The 17,472-nt window shown below is 38.0% G+C and overlaps 2 protein-coding genes across 14 annotated transcripts; one reads left to right on the top strand and one right to left on the bottom strand.

Annotated features, from left to right (window-relative positions):
- Positions 1 to 2,034: 2,034 nt before the first annotated feature.
- CB4H12orf60 (chromosome B4 C12orf60 homolog) lies at positions 2,035 to 17,450 on the bottom strand. Of its 13 annotated transcripts, none has more exons than XM_042991821.1 (4): positions 17,362 to 17,450; positions 16,394 to 16,451; positions 11,976 to 12,062; positions 2,035 to 2,965 (listed from the first exon to the last, which is right to left on the bottom strand). In XM_042991821.1, the coding sequence occupies exon 4, from the start codon at positions 2,939 to 2,941 to the stop codon at positions 2,207 to 2,209; it is 735 nt and encodes a 244-aa protein (XP_042847755.1). In that variant the 5' UTR covers positions 2,942 to 2,965; positions 11,976 to 12,062; positions 16,394 to 16,451; positions 17,362 to 17,450; the 3' UTR covers positions 2,035 to 2,206. The 13 variants fall into 13 exon arrangements, with proteins under 13 accessions (XP_042847755.1, XP_042847756.1, XP_042847749.1 ...); XM_042991822.1 differs by having other exon boundaries at positions 11,976 to 12,055; XM_042991815.1 differs by lacking the exon at positions 17,362 to 17,450 and adding an exon at positions 16,675 to 17,230.
- Positions 5,932 to 15,102, top strand: SMCO3 (single-pass membrane protein with coiled-coil domains 3). The gene is made up of 2 exons (XM_007082755.3): positions 5,932 to 5,994; positions 14,392 to 15,102. Exon 2 carries the CDS (start codon positions 14,408 to 14,410, stop codon positions 15,083 to 15,085), a length of 678 nt encoding a protein of 225 aa, XP_007082817.1. The 5' UTR covers positions 5,932 to 5,994; positions 14,392 to 14,407; the 3' UTR covers positions 15,086 to 15,102.
- Positions 17,451 to 17,472: the final 22 nt, after the last annotated feature.

The raw sequence follows: 17,472 nt of genomic DNA, 5'->3' as shown, positions 1-17,472 counted from the left end.
AACCACGTCTCCCTCCTCCCATTTATATATGCGTATTTTTGAAGTCAGGATAGAAATGGATCAGCTCAAGAATGTCCTCAAAATAAGACAGCTATTAATGGATACCTATTGCAAACAAACAAGATTTCAGCGTTGGAGCTGAGAGAAACTGCAGACTCCATGTAATGAAACTCATCCTTTTTGCAAACCCTCTAAACCCTGGAAATGGTCAAAATCCCCGTGGCCCTTGCCACAGGATGTTCGGAAGGTCTTATTGTTAAGGAGCAAGGAAGAGATTCCTACTTTAAAATTATAGTGGTGATTCCAATGACAGCCTTGGCTTTGGAGCTGAGCTCCTGACTCAGGTTAGCAAAAGTGCAACTTCAAAGTAGCCATGACTGAGGAGGTGACCTGGGAACCTCGGTGGAAGTGACTGCATCGCAGGCTAAAAAGTACACAAACTGAGTGCCATCTTCCCCCCTCCATCAAATGCCTACCATCTCTTTCCCTTTTAGTTTCTCATGCTGCAGACTTTTTTTAAGTATAGGGAAATATGTTTTCTCTTTAAAGAAGAAAATGAGACTTAAAGCTTCAGATGAGAAAATGTTTACACGAGGAAAAAACTTAGGTATTCTCAGAAAAAAAGTTCCAATAAAGAACTAAAATTACTGGGGCGTCTGGGTGCCTCAGTCGGTTAAGCGTCTGACTTCGGCTCAGGTCATGATCTCGAGGTCTGTGAGTTCGAGCCCTGCGTCGGGCTCTGCACTGACAGCCCAGAGCCTAGAGCCTGTTTCAGATCCTGTGTCTCCCTCGCTCTCTGCCCCTCCCCCGCTCATGCTCTCTCTTGCTCTCAAAAATAAATAAAACATTAAAAAAAATTTTTTTAAAGAACTCAAGTTACTAATTGCTTTTCTTATTCTCAGTGAAGTTCTTATTAGGTTCATGTAGAATATGGCAATGTTGAAAGCATATGCTTCTTCCCACTGAATGAGCGTCAAAGACTTTCTGGTAGGCAAAGGGACTTGTCTAACTTTTCTTCCCCCATAAAAGCACATCTCAGAAATCCTACAAGTGTTTCAGTCTTCATGAAAGGTTAGAGCAACTCCATTTTTCAACCTCCAATAGTTCCTAATCACAAAACTTCAGTAGGAAACAGACAAGAATAAATTGTTTGCTCTGGTCTTAGTCAAGTAAGCAAGAAAACAACTACTCTTCCTTCATTGCTCTTATTTACTTCTGGGAGCGCCTGGGTGGCTCAGTAGGTTAAGCATCACGATCAGGTCATGATCTTCGGCTGAGAGCATGATCTCATAGTTCATGAGTTCGAGCTCCGCGTCAGGCTCTATACTAACAGCTCAGAGCCTGGAGCCTGCTTCGGATTCTGTGTCTCCCTCTCTCTCTGTCCCTCCCCCACTTGTGCTCTGTCTCTGTCTCTCTCAAAAATAAAAAATAAACATTAAAAAATCAATCAATCAATCAATCACTTCTGGATAAATCATACCAAAAGTATTTAGTGATGGCATATAAGAGTTAAGGCACTAATGTTTCAGAGATGGGTATATAAGGGACAGAAATGCAGAAGTTTATTTTATACGTGTCCTGTCTCAACAGTAGTTTCTGCCAGATTATCTAATGATAACGTTGACATTTACCTGGATTTCGCACTGCAGTATCTAGAAATAGAATTACTAAGGGTGGCGAGTGCTTGGATGGCTCAGTTGGTTAAGTGTACGACTTCAGCTCAGGTCATGATCTCATGGTTCATGTGTTTGAACCCCGTGTCAGGCTCTGTGCTGACAGCTGAGAGCCTGGAGCCTGCTTCTGATTCTGCATCTCCCTCTCTCTCTGTCCCTTCCCCTGTTCACATTCTGTCTCTCTCTGTCTCTCAAAGGTAAATAAATGTTCAAAAAAAATTACTAAGGGTGGAAATTAGTTTGGGGTTATTTTAACTGTTTTAAGATGACAGGTAACGTTTAGAAACATCCTCAAACATAATACATTACCTTGCTTTTCTGAACAAAGTGTTATCTTTAGTAACTACCACTTCAAGCAGGCTTTCTTTGATTATTTTTATTTGAATAAAGCAAAATTCAAGGTAAATGGTCTGTTGGGTGACTACTCTTTGCACTTATGTCTCAACATAACACATTTCTAGCATGAAAGGTCTTAGAACATACTCCAAAATTTCACAGGACTCAAACTGATTCTCTGACAGAAATGAGCACTCCTACTGGTCATTGGTCTTCTTAGGCACGGGTGTCTTGGTTTCCATAGTGCTTATGACTTTTTGGAGGACCTCTAAGATTGGTAGCAAAGCTTTGACAATTTGCTCCAGCTGATCTGCAGTGGACTTGATGGTATTCTTGGTTTGCTCACTTTTCGGCGCACCCTGCAACTTCTTCAAGGTGTCTATTGTACTGATTTGGGGTGGCCCTGGACTTGTGCTTTTCTCAGATGTGATGGCATCTGATTGCTCCTTGGTGTCTTTTCTATAGAGGTCACTTAACCGAAGATTCATGATGGGATATTTCATCAAGGGTGAGACAGAAGATTCTAAACTCCCCAGGATGTTACTACTATTCAGCACAGAGACAATGACTGGTGTGTGGACATTTTTGAACATTTCTTTAGCTGACTGATGCAACTCCTTTACATTGGTGTTCTTCTCAACTATGGAACAAACAGCTGTTGCAATCTGGGAACATAAAGGTTCCTTTTGCATTTGGTCATACTTTGCCTCCAGTACAGATTGCATCTCCTTTAAAATTTTGAACATTTGTTCAAAGACATCCTTAACATTATCATCTTCTTTCACAGTCATGTGGTTGATCTGAGTATTCATACTGCAGTTAAACAATTCAATAAGTATGTTAGTGAAGGAAGCAAGATCTTGCATATGAAAGAAGAACTTTTGGGCAGCTTGAACCAGCTTGTCTCTATCCTTTTCTGATTCTGAAGACATTTCTCCAACAAAAATGTTTCAGCACTGCAAAACAAAGTAGTAATCCGAATCAAAACTAAAATTATATTTGTCTACCACAGGGAGACTGAAAGTATAATCTAAATGTGGAGGTAACTCCTGTCAAGGGTAGGAAAGCTACCCAAGCTATAAAGCAGAAATGATCCTGTGTTTTAATTTAAAAAACAGCAAAAATAATTAAAATAAATATATATATTTTATATTTTATATATAAATTTATATTTTCTATATATAAATATATAAAGTAGGAGTGCTTCAATGAACTTAAATCTCATATTGAATATTGTGTGGTAGATCCACAATTAGATGTACTGATATATGGAGTAGCATTATTCTCAGAGATTATCCTCAATAACTATCCAATCTAGTGGAGAAGATGGTATAAAGCTTACAAATTACATAGAGGGGCTCTGCTTCCAGTTAAGATAGAGCAAGCACACTCCATCCAATCTTTCCTATTGAGTACAACTAAAAATCCTGGACAGAACATATAAAGTAACTATCAGATAGCTCTGAGAGGTGGATAACAGCAGACCAAGGAGGTAGAGTGCCACACTCCAAAGAAGATCAAGGCCATCTGATGCAAACTCCATCAGAGTCTCTCTTGCCTCCGAATGTTTCTGTACCTTCACTGCAATTCCTCCTCTTCTGCTTCAGAGAGGAGTGTTGATGTCTCTAACCAACGTTCACAAGTAGAATTCCAGAGGAGATACAAAAAGACAGGATTGTGAACACTGGCCCCGGAGTCACAAACCATCAATCCACAGGCAAAGTCCAACCAGCAGATGTGGTTTGTTTGACCCACCATAAAGTAGTTTCAAAACGCATATCAACTGCTAAATTCAAAAACTGAAAGATAGAAATCTGGATTGCTATTGATGATCGAAAAAAAATGAGATTAACTGGCAGCACTAAGCCCATGTTATAAATTAGAAAAATCGTCTGGAGCTACAGCTGTCGTTTTTAAACTAGATACTTACCCTCTACACCCTACTGTCTTACACTAAGTGTTTCAGCTACCTATGTTTTGTCCAGTTACTGTAGGCACTGAGTTACGTTATTGGCTATACCCACTAATGCACTTTATATGAAGTAACCTTCCTGAAATCCAAACCTCCTCATATTATCTCATAATAAAAAACCTTCAATAATTCAGTATTGCCTAGAGAATAAAATACAGTTTCCCGGAATGGCATTTGAGGTCATCTATAAACTGTTTTCAATTTTTCACTACTTGCCTTCCTTTCACTGCTCTCATATAGATCCTGTGCCACCAGCCTAGTGGATCAATTTTCTTCCCTGGAAATGCTCTACAATACTTTGTTAGCTCCTTTGTTCACAGTACTCCCTCCACCTGCATTATCTCTTCCCACTCCTTCCCCCTCCACACCTATTGAAATCGTACTTATCCATCCATACTTACTTTCAATACACTGTCTACACATCTTTCTTCTCTTTTTTCCCCCCATGCCTGTACATGGTAAGCCCTAGGATATGTCAAGTGCAAAATGACCCACTGGGACAAAAGTAAAATAACACCCCACTTAATCCTTCTTTAAAACTATAGAGCAGCATCTTTACATTTTACACATTTTCTAGTTGGATTTGGTTCTATATCCTCTACCCACTCAATAGCAACAGAAATTAGTGTTGTTAATATAATAAGAATAGCTACCATTTAATAAGTTTTTGCCATATTATACATGCATTATCTCACTCAATACATAATGACAATCCATAAATTACAAACTAATACTCAAATCACACTGATGAAAAAAAATAATCTTAAGTAACTTTCCCAGGGCTACATAGCTAGGAAGTGATACTTGGGGTACACAAAATCAGGACGGTCCAATTCTAAGCCTGTGTTTTTTCCATTAAGTTATATGGGGACTGAGTGATTTTCCTGCGTCTGAGGTGTCCCTGCCGGCTGTAGAGGAACCAGTGGGTATTAGGGCAGAATCTAGATGAAGAAGCATAGAAGACTCTGATCAAAGCATTTTTTTTTTTTTTAATGAGAGAGAGAGAGAGCACACATGAGTGGGGGAGGGGCATAGGGAGAGGGAAAGAGAGAATCTTAGGGAGACTCCACACTCAGCTCAGAGCCCCGTGCAGAGCTCAATCTCTTGTCACCATGAGATCATGACCTGAGCTGAAATCAATAGTCAGACACTGGGGTGCGTGGGTAGCTCAGTCGGTTAAGCACCTGACTTCAGGTCATGATCTCACCACTCATGAGTCCAAGCCCTGTGTAAGGCTCTGTGCTGACAGCTCAGAGCTCGCACAGAGCCTGGAGCCTGCTTCAGATTCTGTCTCTGTCTCTTTCTGCCCCACTCACACTCCATCTGTCTGTCTGTCTCTCTCTCTCTCAAATATAAATAAGCATTTTTTTAAAGTCAGATGCTTAATGGCCTGAGTTACCCAGGCACCCCATGATCTAAGCTTTAAGGGAAAGGAGTCAGGTTGGTCTTTTGGGCTTTTCTGTTGTCAAGACATTCACCAACGCAATGAGAGACAGTGATAAAGAGCAGAACTTCTACACACAAATCACATTTGGCTGCAGGTATCTGGATTTACATCTCTTGAGAACCCAAAGCCACCAGCAACAGATGGAAGTATAAATGCAACAGAAGCTAAAGGAAGCTTGATGTCTGGAATAGCGGACAGAATCTCAGAATCTGAGAGCTGCGATCAAAGTCATCTTCTCTGCTGAATAGAATTAGTTCAGTTGTACAGCCCTTCAACAATGAAGTCCACTCAAGAACAGAAAATTAACTGGCTCACTACTTTACTAGTCTTTCTAATTATGTTACTTAACATACACTGACTTTATATTATACAGGAAATAGAAGAATTCTGAGAACAAAGAATGCAGAAATTGTCTATAAACCAGACAGGCAGAGGGACCCAGCAGAGACTAGCAAAGGCTATAAGTCATCACATTCCACGGAAACATCCAGATGAAACCAGATGAAAAAGCCCTTCAGCAATACTCCTAAACAAGCTGGGGCTACTGAACTCAGGAACACAGCAAGGTAAGCAATATGGATATTTCTACTAGTATTGATATAATATTCTGCTTCTCCGGATTAAAGGGTTCCTGAAACAACATGTCAGTCTTGAATCCTAGCCATAAATATAATATAGTCACAAAACAACTTCGTTTTAAGAGGATCTGATGTCAGCTTCCTTGTGATTATTTCTCTGAAGACACCAGATTAAAAAAAAAAAAAAAAGTAACAGCTCATATGACTGATTAAATCAGAGGGGAAGATAAAGCAGTAAAGACATCACTATTAGGATTAAAGAAGAAATGATACCTATGTGAATGTGTACTGTTTACATGGATTGTAACATTTCCTCTTGTCTTTAACACCAATATAAGCAACTCAGTATCTGTAAAAGAAGAAACATATAATCTACTACTACTTAATTTATACTGCTTCTGCTCCTTCATGTTACATTTAAATATCATTGGCATTTGCTGTGTATCTCCAAATTGACTGTCATCTTCTTGAGGGCAAGAAACATTGTCTACTAATTTTTTTAATTCCTTAAGGCACATAAGTAGAGGAGTCTCACCTGAGCATTTGATAACTCCTTGATACTCCTCTCCCTAGTCAGAAATATTTTTTAGAAGAACTCACATGGGAAACAGTGTCATCACACCATGATCAGCTTCTTGTTTTTGTTGTTGTTGTTGTTTTTAATGTTTGTTTATCTTTGAGAGACAGAGCGTGAGCCGGGGAGGGGCAGAGAGAGAGGAAGACACAGAATCTGAAGCAGGCTCCAGGCTCTGAGTGGTCAGCACAGAGCCCGATGCAGGGCTTGAACTCACGAACTGTGAGATCATGACCTAAGCCAAAGTTGTACTCTTAACCGACACACCCAGGCACCCCTGATTTTGTTTTTTCAATTAAAGGCCATGGTTTTGATGTACAGAAGGAGGCCCAGAACGAGTTAATAGCTGTTATTTTCTTCCGAAAAGCTTCGGGCTTCACCTATACCCTCTTCCCATGTTCCCAAATAAGTGAAACTTGCATGATCGCTGGACCCAAAATGGATAGTGAGAAAGTAACAGCCTGGAGAAATGTAAAACCTCAGAGAGCACAAATGACTAAACATTAGAGGCTGAGAAGTTATCTTTTTCTTTAATTGTTATTATGGAAAAAGTTCAAACATACACAGAAGTGGAGATAATAAAAAAATAAACTCCCATTTACCCATAATGTAGCTTCAAAAATTATCAAAACAAGGTTGATTTTATATCCTCTGTAACCCTACTCCACTCTCCCTTCCAGATTATTTTGAAGCAAATCTCAGAGATCACGCATATCATTTTATCATTAACATATTCACTATGTATTTCTACAAAAGCAAAAACTTTTTGAAATTTAACTGCATGCTCCCCAAATTAACAATGTTTAACAGAACCATCTTTGACTTTGAAACATACAGTGTCCTGCTGTAAAAATTTATTTTTGATGGTAGTGTAAAAGTTTTTGGAATGCAATTGGCAATACTTATCAAAAGCAATAAAAACTTTATTTCCCATGGATTATAGAATTCTTCTGGAAATTATCCTGAGGAAATAATCCAGGTAATTGAAAAGGGGAAAAACTGTGTATTAAAATGTCCATTAGAATATTATGATGGGGGGGTGCCTGGGTGGCTCAGTCGGTTAAGCATCCGACTTCGGCTCAGGTCATGATCTCATGGTCCGTGAGTTCAAGCCCCACGTTGGGCTCTGTGCTGACAGCTCAGAGCCTGAAGCCTGCTTCAGATTCTGTGTCTCCCTCTCTCTCTGCTCCTCCCCTGTTCATGCTGTCTCTCTCTGCCTCAAAAATAAATAAACATTAAAAAAATTTTTTAAAGAATATTATGATAGGGAAACAATTGGATATTTATTAAATTATGATAGATATCTTATGGAATATTTTATATAATGATTATAAAACTAGAAATAAAGGGAAGTGTTTAGGTAAATTAATATAAGATGAAAATTTTATTTACACTGTTATTGCAACTTTGTAAACTACTTGCACCTTTAAACAAACTTTAGAAAGGAATAACCAAAAAAAAAAAAAATTAAGATAGGTTAATGGGTGTTTTTCTTCTTCTATTTTAAAGTGTTTATATATCAGTGCTATTGACTTTATATTTTAAAATACTTTTTTATCAAATCTTTTAATTTCTTCATATTATAATTCTACCATCTGTCAAAACACATATCAAGTGTTTCTCCGTGACGCTTCCTCTGAACACCTCAATATAATTTCCCTCTTTAAATTTCTGTGACACTTGACATTTAACTACTATTATTCACAAAAGTATCCTGAGAATTTTTTATTTGAACATGTGATAATCAATACATTTTCACTTTGTAAGGTGGTTCCTTCCCTGAAAAAAACTAAAACAATTGTATAGTATCACTAAATAAATCTTAACTTTTAGATACAATCAATATATTTCTACCATTTATACACTCTTCTGTCTTGAATGTTGACTTCTCATTTCAACAAAATTGACAAGGTTAATTTCAGTAAGAATCCACTGAAGCTAGTCTTTGTTCACATTCCAATTTCCCAAGACAAAAATACCTGTGATTTCCAAACTTCCTTTTAGCAACAGAACTCTGTCATCAAATAAAATTTTATGCACCCACAGTCCATATATAGCAACAAGAAATCATAGCTGCTTCAGCAAAGGCTCTGGAAAAATAGGCATGCCAGAGACCACGAGCTCCGCCTGCTGGCCAGCAATTCTCTATCAGGCTGCCCCAGAATCTTTGGAACCTATTTCATGAACCACAGCAATAAAATAACTCAAATAACAGTACAAACTCTGCTGCTAAGAAGTGGATGCTAACTGCATAAAGTGAATTTTTTTCATTGACAGGGAACACTATCATGTGATAACAAATAATGTAAAAATCACATTTACCACACAAAAGGTGCAGGTAATAAGTAAGAATTGGATGAAGTGTATACCACTTAGCTCCCTGTAGGTGCCAATCTTTAAATGTCTTTTATAAAATGACTTTGAAATGATTTTTAAAAGATTGAATTTTAAAGTCAATATTTAAAAGGTCATCCCTGGGGCGCCCGGGTGGCTAAGACGGTTGAGTGTGGCTCAGATCATCATCTCATGCATGATTTGTGAGTTTGAGCCCCACATCGGGCTCTGTGCTGCCAGTGCAGAGGCGTTTCAGATATTCTGTCTTGCTCTCTTCTCTGTCTCTCCCCCACTTGCGCGCTCTCTCTCCGTCTCAAAAATAAACGTTAAAAACAAAAAAAAACTTAAAAAAAAAAAAACTAAAAATAAAATAAATAAATAAATAAATAAATAAATGGTTATCCCTGAAATTGTAATAAAGATAGGAAGAAGTATATGACCCAGAACTCTTCTTAGGTAAGTGAAGTGTATTGTTGGTAAGACATCACTTGAGGCATGCCTAAGTAACACTATGATCTTCAAGAAGGGTGGCTCGGAGGCACCCGGATGGCTCTCTCGGTTAAGTGTCTGACCTCATCTCAGGTCATGATCTCATGGTCTGTGAGTTTGAGCCCTGCATCAGGCTCTGTGCTGACAGCTCAGAGCCTGGAGCCTGCTTCAGATTCTGTGTCTCCCTCTCTCTCTCTGACCCTCCCCCGGTCTTGCTGTCTCTCTCAAAAATAAATAAAGATTTAAAAAAAGAAGACGAAGAAGAGTGACTCCAACTAATTGCAAGGCTTTTGTTTTGCTGAGTGAAGTAAGCAATTTGAGAGTCGAAGCTAAATTGTCATGGGCAATAGTAGAAATGCTGCATATTGCCAGCTGTTTTTCCATGTGGTTTACAACCTCTCCTCTAAATATCAAACACTTATTTAAGAGTAACAGTTTTAAAGTGTACAAATTGTTAACCTTCCCTAGATGACTGAATATTTCCATATGGCCCTAGTGTTAATATATATTAACCTGTGGGTTGTTCAAAATTTGAATGTGATAAAGATGTGGTTTATATACACAATGGAATACTACTTGGCAGTGAGAAAGAATGAAATCCTGCCATTTGCAGCAACGTGGATGGAACTGGAAGGTATTATGCTAAGTGAAATAAGTCAGTCAGAGAAAGACAGATATCATATGTTTTCACTCATATGTGGAACTTGAGAAACTTAACAGAAGACCATGGGGGAAGGGGAAAAAATAGTTTCAAACAGGGAGGCAAACCATAGGAGACTCTTAAATACAGAGAACAAACTGAGGGTCGATGGGGGGGGGGGGGTGAGGGGAGGGGAAAATGGTGATGGGCATTGAGGAGGGCGCTTGTTGGGATGAGCACTGGTTGCATGTAAGTGATGAATCATGGGAACCTACTCCTGAAATAAGAGCACACTGTATGTTAGCTACCTTGACAATAAATATTTAGAACAAAATAGAAATAAAAAAATATAATAAATAATTTGTAGAAACTGGCAAAAAAAATTAAAATAAAATAAAATTTGAATGTGCACAAGTCAAGCGCCAAGCCTATAATTTCAAATGACACATTACTTTCAACTCCACGTGTATTTTTAAATGTCTTAACTACCTAACTAGATTGGAAATGCCATAAAAGCAGGGACCATGTACTTTTTCATTTTTGTGTGCTTTATAGAGCCTAGCATGCTTTCTTATACATAGTAAGGTACTAGTCCATTAGATAAATTGTCACTGAATTATTAAACTGCTTCCTTCACCAGCTTCTTCAAATTTCACGTGTCCAAAAATAATTCATTAGTTTCACCTTAAAACCCTACCTCTCCTCCACCTAATTCTCTAGTGTTTACCTCACTGTTGGGATAAAAATAATCTTGAACTTATTCAGTACCAGAGGAACCTTTTCAACACCCTTCCCCAAGAGAAAAGGAGCTAGAAAGGTAAGCCCAACTCAGAAAAAATAAAAGTCATTTTTGATTAGATTTGAAAAACAATTCTGAGCAAGTCATGGTGTCTCTTATTCAAACTTGTTACTGGCACAAAATTATAGCTTGATATCTGGAAACTGGGAAGAAGGGCTTGGGTATACAAAAGAAAGAAAATATAATTGAAATACTCTGTCTTTCAGGTAAGATTTAAGTTTTTTCATCAATTAATTAGCTACTATTCTTTTACTGTCCTGTTTAAAGTTGTTTGCTCATTTAGCTATTAGATTACTACTGTTTTTCTTATTTATTACAACACTCTTTGAAAATTCATACTTCATTTTTCTTGCACGTTTCCCAGTTTGCTTTTAGTTCTTTTTACATGGTCATCCTTGTTAATCAAATTTTTGTGTAACTTTTTACTTTGGCTTTAAGTGTATAAAGTCCTCCTCCATATAAACATCTGAAAATTATCCATTTTCTTCTAGCTACTTTATAATTTTTTACATATATTACATTAACTTTTTAAAATTAATTTTTAACCCCCCAAACTAGTCTATTATGCCAGGAACATTTATAGAATAATAATTTCAATTACTATCGACTTGAGATTCTATGTTTATTATTTATCAAATATATAAAAGGGTCTGTTTTCAGAACTGTTTTGTTCTAGGAGTTCATCTATTCTTATACCCGTACAATACTGATTGTTTTCATAATGTTTTAATACTAGGGAGGAAAAATTCCCATCATTACTTTTCCTGGAAAAATAGGAAACCTCACCTATTTAGTTTTGTTTAAACCCTTGGGAGAAAATAAAGAGAAAATGGAGTCCTCTGTATCTGTGTGGGATCTGGTACATATTCTCCTCAGGTAAACAACATCCTGATTAATTGTTACTTTATGATTCATTCATCAAGTTGTGCTAACACAGTGAATTAACTGGGAAGAAACTGACCACTTGGAAGCATTCACCCTCCCACCCAGAAGGAAGACTCATCTCTCCATTTGTTTATCTTTACATACATGGGACCACACACCTTTTCTGGAAGCTATGCCTTCAGATAATGGCATAGGATAGATGCTAGAGATATTTTATGCTTTTTCAGGGTAAGAACGACTCCTCTCACCTAAATATCTGAATAGCAATGTAGTTGATGATCTTCTGAATTCAAAGTCAGAAACTGGAGTTTTCACTTCATGATAATATCTGAAAACTCAGAGCCAAAAAAAGAAACAAGTTTAATGGAAAATTTCAAGAAGATAAAAGAGAAATCAAAGTCCAGATTCGTGGTTATTGAAGTGCAGTTTGCAACCCAATGGTGTGTTTGGGGAGTATTTAATAAACCCTCAGCCATTTCTTTAATTGAACTTGAGACATTTTCTAAGTACAGTTTTGTGGCAATTTGTGTAACACATGGGTGTGCCGGATCTGAATCAAATATAAACATGACCTTCTGACTAGGGCACCTGGATGGCTCCATTGGTTGAGGGTCTAACTCTTGATTTAGGCCCAGGTCGTGATCTCAAGAATTGTGGGTTCGAGTCCTGCGTCCAGCTCTGTACTGGCAGCATGGAGTCTGCTTGGAATTCTTTCTCTTCCTTTCTCTCTGCTCCTCCCCCACTTGCACTCTTACTCTCTCAAAATAAATCAATGGACTTTTTTAAAAAATGAATTTTTTGCCATGATAATTTATGCTATCAGGGGTACTGAGACATTTTTTTTCTAAATTTAACAGCATAAATAATTATGTTCCCTATCCATTTTTTAAAAAGTGTACCCCTTTCCATTTTCAAATGATATCTTTAGGACTTGGAGAGTAGGTTATTTTCATATTTATTTTCTTGAGAAAAAAGTATCTTCATTCCTTCATTCTATGCTTGTGAGGTTCCTCATATCTAGGCCAAGACCCATGGTCCCAAAATAGATAGGGCCTGAATTCCTCAGGATGTTGTTTACTCAAGACAGAATGTGCCAGACCCCATACAGATTTCATTTTCTCTTTTCTCCCAAGAGAATTTTAAACTAAAAATAGACTGGCCAAGCACATACTAAGCCTATTCAAATGCATATGGAGTAACATTGTTCTTACAGGACTCAAAATTTTCACCTAAATAAACTCAGAACATGCTTGTTCCTTTTTTCTCTACATAGTACCCTGAGCCAGAAGTATAAACACAAGGAGGCTCCTACCAGATTCATTTTATTTATTCGATGGTGCATTCTTGCTACTCATTCCTTACTACTTTCACGAAATGGTATTGTCTTCTTACTGAGGCTAGCTTTTTTTTTTCTTTTTTTTTTTTGAGAGAGAGAGAGAGAGAGAGAGAGAGAAAGAGAGCGAGAAAGCAGGGAAAAGGCAGAGAGGAGAGCGAGAATTCCAAGCAGGCCCCATGCTGTCAGCGTGGAGGCCACACAGGGCTCAATATCACAGAGATCATGACCTGCGCCGAAATGAAGAGTAAGATGTTTAACCGGCTGAGGCACCCAGGCACCCAGGCATCCCTCTAGCCAGTCTTTTTTTTTTAGTTTTTTTTAACATTTATTATTGAAAGACAGAGAGACACAGAGCGTGAGCAGGGGAGGGGTAGAGAGAGGGGGAGACACAGAATCTGAAATAGGCTTCAGGATCTGAGCTGTCAGCACAGAGCCTGACGCGGGGCTCGAACTCACAAACTGTGAGATCATGACCTGAGCCGAAATCGGTTACCCAACCAACTGAGCCACCCAGGCGCCCCTCCCTCTAGCTAAACTTAATAGTGCACAAGTGCACTACAGACCAGTCTAAATAACTTATGAGATTTGCAAACGGACACTACAGAGGTAGTCATAACTACACTGTGTCCGGCACCATGAACACTTTCTCCCCAAGGGAGATTTTAATCTAAAGAATTTTGAATATGTGCTCTTACCGTGAAAATTTTGTGTAAAGATTCTAATGTTATATCTGTGTTGCCTTTGGATGGCCCCTGTGTTTAGAGACCAAATAATTGCCTGTAAGGACATACAGAGTGACTTGAATAGTATAAATTAAAGTAACAGTATACAAACAAAATCAAATATTAATAGCCCTGTAAACTCAGATCTTACTATTCTCCTGGCCCTAGTAACTTAACTCCAAATATTAAAGAAAACAATCTGGTAGGTGACTAGGGTTTGGGAAAATTAAGCAGCACTGGAAACCAAGGGCTAACTACACAGTATGTCAAATGCTATTAAATATTACTTGGAAATAATCACATTTGTCAAATAAGATACTTGATAAACCCAAATGTTTCCTATCTAGGATTTCTCTCCACCACAAAAAGCTAGTGCCCTAATTAATGCACCAACAGGTTGCATTCTGTTACCCACATTTCCATCCACTGACTCTAAGTTTCATAAAAATAATTGTTTTGAAGAACCTGTTGAATTTTCTGAGGAATTCCTTAGACAGCACAGTGCTATTTTTCTATTCATAAAGTATAAGATTTCCTGGTCAAATGTATGCAGACAACAGCTATTTTTCAAAAGTTTTAGTGAATATTTACTACTTTATTTTTCAGAAGTTATATTTGAAATATGGCTCACAGTGACTTCCTCTACCCAGATAACCCAAGGAGAAGGCAAGAAGTCAACCGTCTTCACCAGCAGCTTCTTGACTGCTTATCTGATAGCTTCAACGCCACCAATAAGCTCATTGGGGTTTTAAACATGCACTTGCGGTGCAGCCTGGCCTCCATTGAGATGAAAAGAGATGGGACCATCAAGGAAAACTGTGATATCATCATCCAAGCCATGATGGAAATCCAAAAAGAATTGCAAAAGGTTGATGAAGCACTGAAAGATAAACTAGAGCCAACCCTTTACAGAAAACTTCAGGATATTAAAGAAAGGGAAACAGAGAAAATTGCAATAGTACAAAAGGTCATTTCAGTCATTCTGGGAGAAGCTACTTCTGCAGCCAGTGCAGTGGCTGTCAAACTTGTGGGCTCAAATGTCACAACTGGCATAATTAACAAATTGGTCACCGTGTTAGCTCAAATTGGTGCTTCTCTCCTTGGTAGTATAGGGGTTGCTGTTCTTGGCCTTGGCATAGATATGATTTTCCGTGCTATCCTGGGAGCAGTGGAGAAAACACAGCTTCAAGCAGCCATTAAAAGTTATGAGAAGCATCTGGTGGAATTCAAGTCAGCTTCAGAAAAATATCATCATGCCATTACCGAAGTCACCAACATAGTGAAACACCAAATGAAATAAACAGCCACTGTGCCACTTCTGCTTCTCAACAACAGTGTTCTGCTTCTTTGATTAGGTTCATTTTCTGTAAGTTTCCAACATGGACATAAATACAGTTAACAACGTGGCAAGATGGTTTAGAGATGTTGAAACTAGATGCCTCTAGAGTTTTGTGTCAACAATGAATGCCTAAATCAGCTGGTGCTAGACCCTATGAGGTAAAATTATATCCCAGGATACCTTCTTACACTGCTCTCTACCGGATCGACATTAGGTTTAATGCTATTGTAGAAGAGCAGGTGTAAGGGTTACCTTTTCCTTTTCTAATTCCTCAAATCTTTAAAATTTACACTGACTTTTGTTTCTACTACTAGCTTCAGACATCATTTAGTTCTAAGGCGATGTACTTGGTAACTGCTGCCTAGACAAACTGTGACCTTTGAATGAAATAGAAATGCAACCATAATTTTGTTCATCAGTTTAAATCCAATTTTCTATAAACTGGAAGAGACTGAAATATGGTTTTGCAACAATTCAATCATGAAAGAACACAATGGTTCTTTACCTTCTACTAATCACACGCTATAACCTGGATGGATTTTTTAAAAGATAAAAGTTAAAACTAAAAAGATAAAGGCTCTGTTTCTATAATGGCAATCAACCCTGACCAACTGTGGTGTAATGATTGAATATCCCTCATGTGAACGTGTGAACCCTCTGGAACATTTAAAAAGAAAACATGCAAACCCCAGCTACACTTACATAACATGCACTTAGGATGCAGGGGAGGAAGCTGTTACTCTCTTAAGAATTTGTCACTTTGTCATTTAAAGGAGAGTCATAATTTTTATTACCCTGAGTTTTCAGAAAAATGAAATTTCATTTTCAATACTATCAGAATGGAAGCTGCCTCTGCTACATAAAACGTTAGGTGGCCCATTTAATTAATTACCTGATTTCAGAAAAATCCAGAGGTTAATGAGGCCTAATGGTTCAGTTAATTTCTACAGACACAAGTGTTTTTTCACCAATAACTACCCATCGAGACTCTTAGCTTCTATTCACAAAATTATTAATAAGTTGTTGATGCAAGAATGTGTTTGTTACAGTTTATTTTTTGCATAAAAGTACAAGAAATGTCTTGAGATTTTAAAATCTCATCATGTCCCCAAAATTAAAAAGCTAGATGAAATAATTTAATGTTTCAAAATGTACTCATTTTCTCTTCTGTCACTGCTTCTTAAACTTAGTTGCAAACTAAATTTGTTCACATTCAAAATTAAAGCTTATTTTTTTATTACCTAACTTACAAGTTCTAAACTACAATACCTTGTTAATGCTCTTTCTGGGACTCAAAATTCGGTCCAAAACCAAACCGGGAAATTTTCTAAAACAAAGGGTAGTTTAGGTAAGGAACCGATCTTAAATGCTTAAGTGCACATTTAAATATTCTGCTGCTAAAATTAGTATGTATCTCCTTCAATGTTGGAGTATTTACAATAATTGATAGTAAGAACTGTATCTAAAATATTTTCCTATTAAGGGATATTAAAATCAGAAATAACCAAGGGAGTCTTTTAAAAGTAAAATTTTTAAATATTTGAGCTTACCTTTAAGGGGAAAGGGGGAGGAGTCTCAGACAAACCGCAGATAGCAGGGAAGGATGAAAGACTAGACCTAAGTGAAAATCCGTATATAGGTATAGTGACATCATAAAGGACTTCTAGCTGGTGAAAAGACCAAAAGGGAAAGGAGCCAACATAAATCAACCTCGCCACTTCTAGATTTAAAATTGCAGACGTATCTCCACATTTCCTCCTCTGAAACTTATTGTAGAGTACTGTAGATTAATTTATCGTAGGTGAACAATCTGGAACTCTAAAACGGGCACTAACTTGCTCAAATCTACAAAATGCTCTGTGTGCCTATAAAATTTCCAGACCGACATGACGCTAGCAAAGAGCAACAAACACAGTACCAAGTGCAATTTGGGGGCCCGCTCTCAAACAGACACAACCAAAAGAGACAGCACGCGCTTACATCACGAAAAAATCCAAAATCCAAAAACTAATACAATTCTGGCCAAAAGAAACACCGCAAAACAGCTAACTGGAATCGTCCCGTTCAACCCAACGTGACGGAGACCCCGGAAATTAAGTCAGAATGTCTCGGTCCTAGAGGGAAAGTAGTCTTCTCATCAGCCAATCACCTAGCCCAGTTGCTTCGCTTTCCTTATTTCTATTGGTCTAAAGAAGTGTCAATTAACGTGGTTCTGCGCAATGGGGGCGGGCTCTTACCAGACAGTCAACCAATTCGGTGTTAATTCGGAGCGGAAGAAGACTCTGGTCCGGGAGTTGTTGGTTCCTCTCTATGGTACCAGGGCGGAGAAACGCTAAGATCTCCGGCAA

The sequence above is a fragment of the Panthera tigris genome, chromosome B4 (genome assembly GCF_018350195.1).
Source record: "Panthera tigris isolate Pti1 chromosome B4, P.tigris_Pti1_mat1.1, whole genome shotgun sequence".
Lineage (NCBI taxonomy): Eukaryota > Metazoa > Chordata > Mammalia > Carnivora > Felidae > Panthera > Panthera tigris.
Note: the sequence above shows the minus strand (reverse complement) of the source record. Positions and strands in the feature narration are given on the sequence as shown.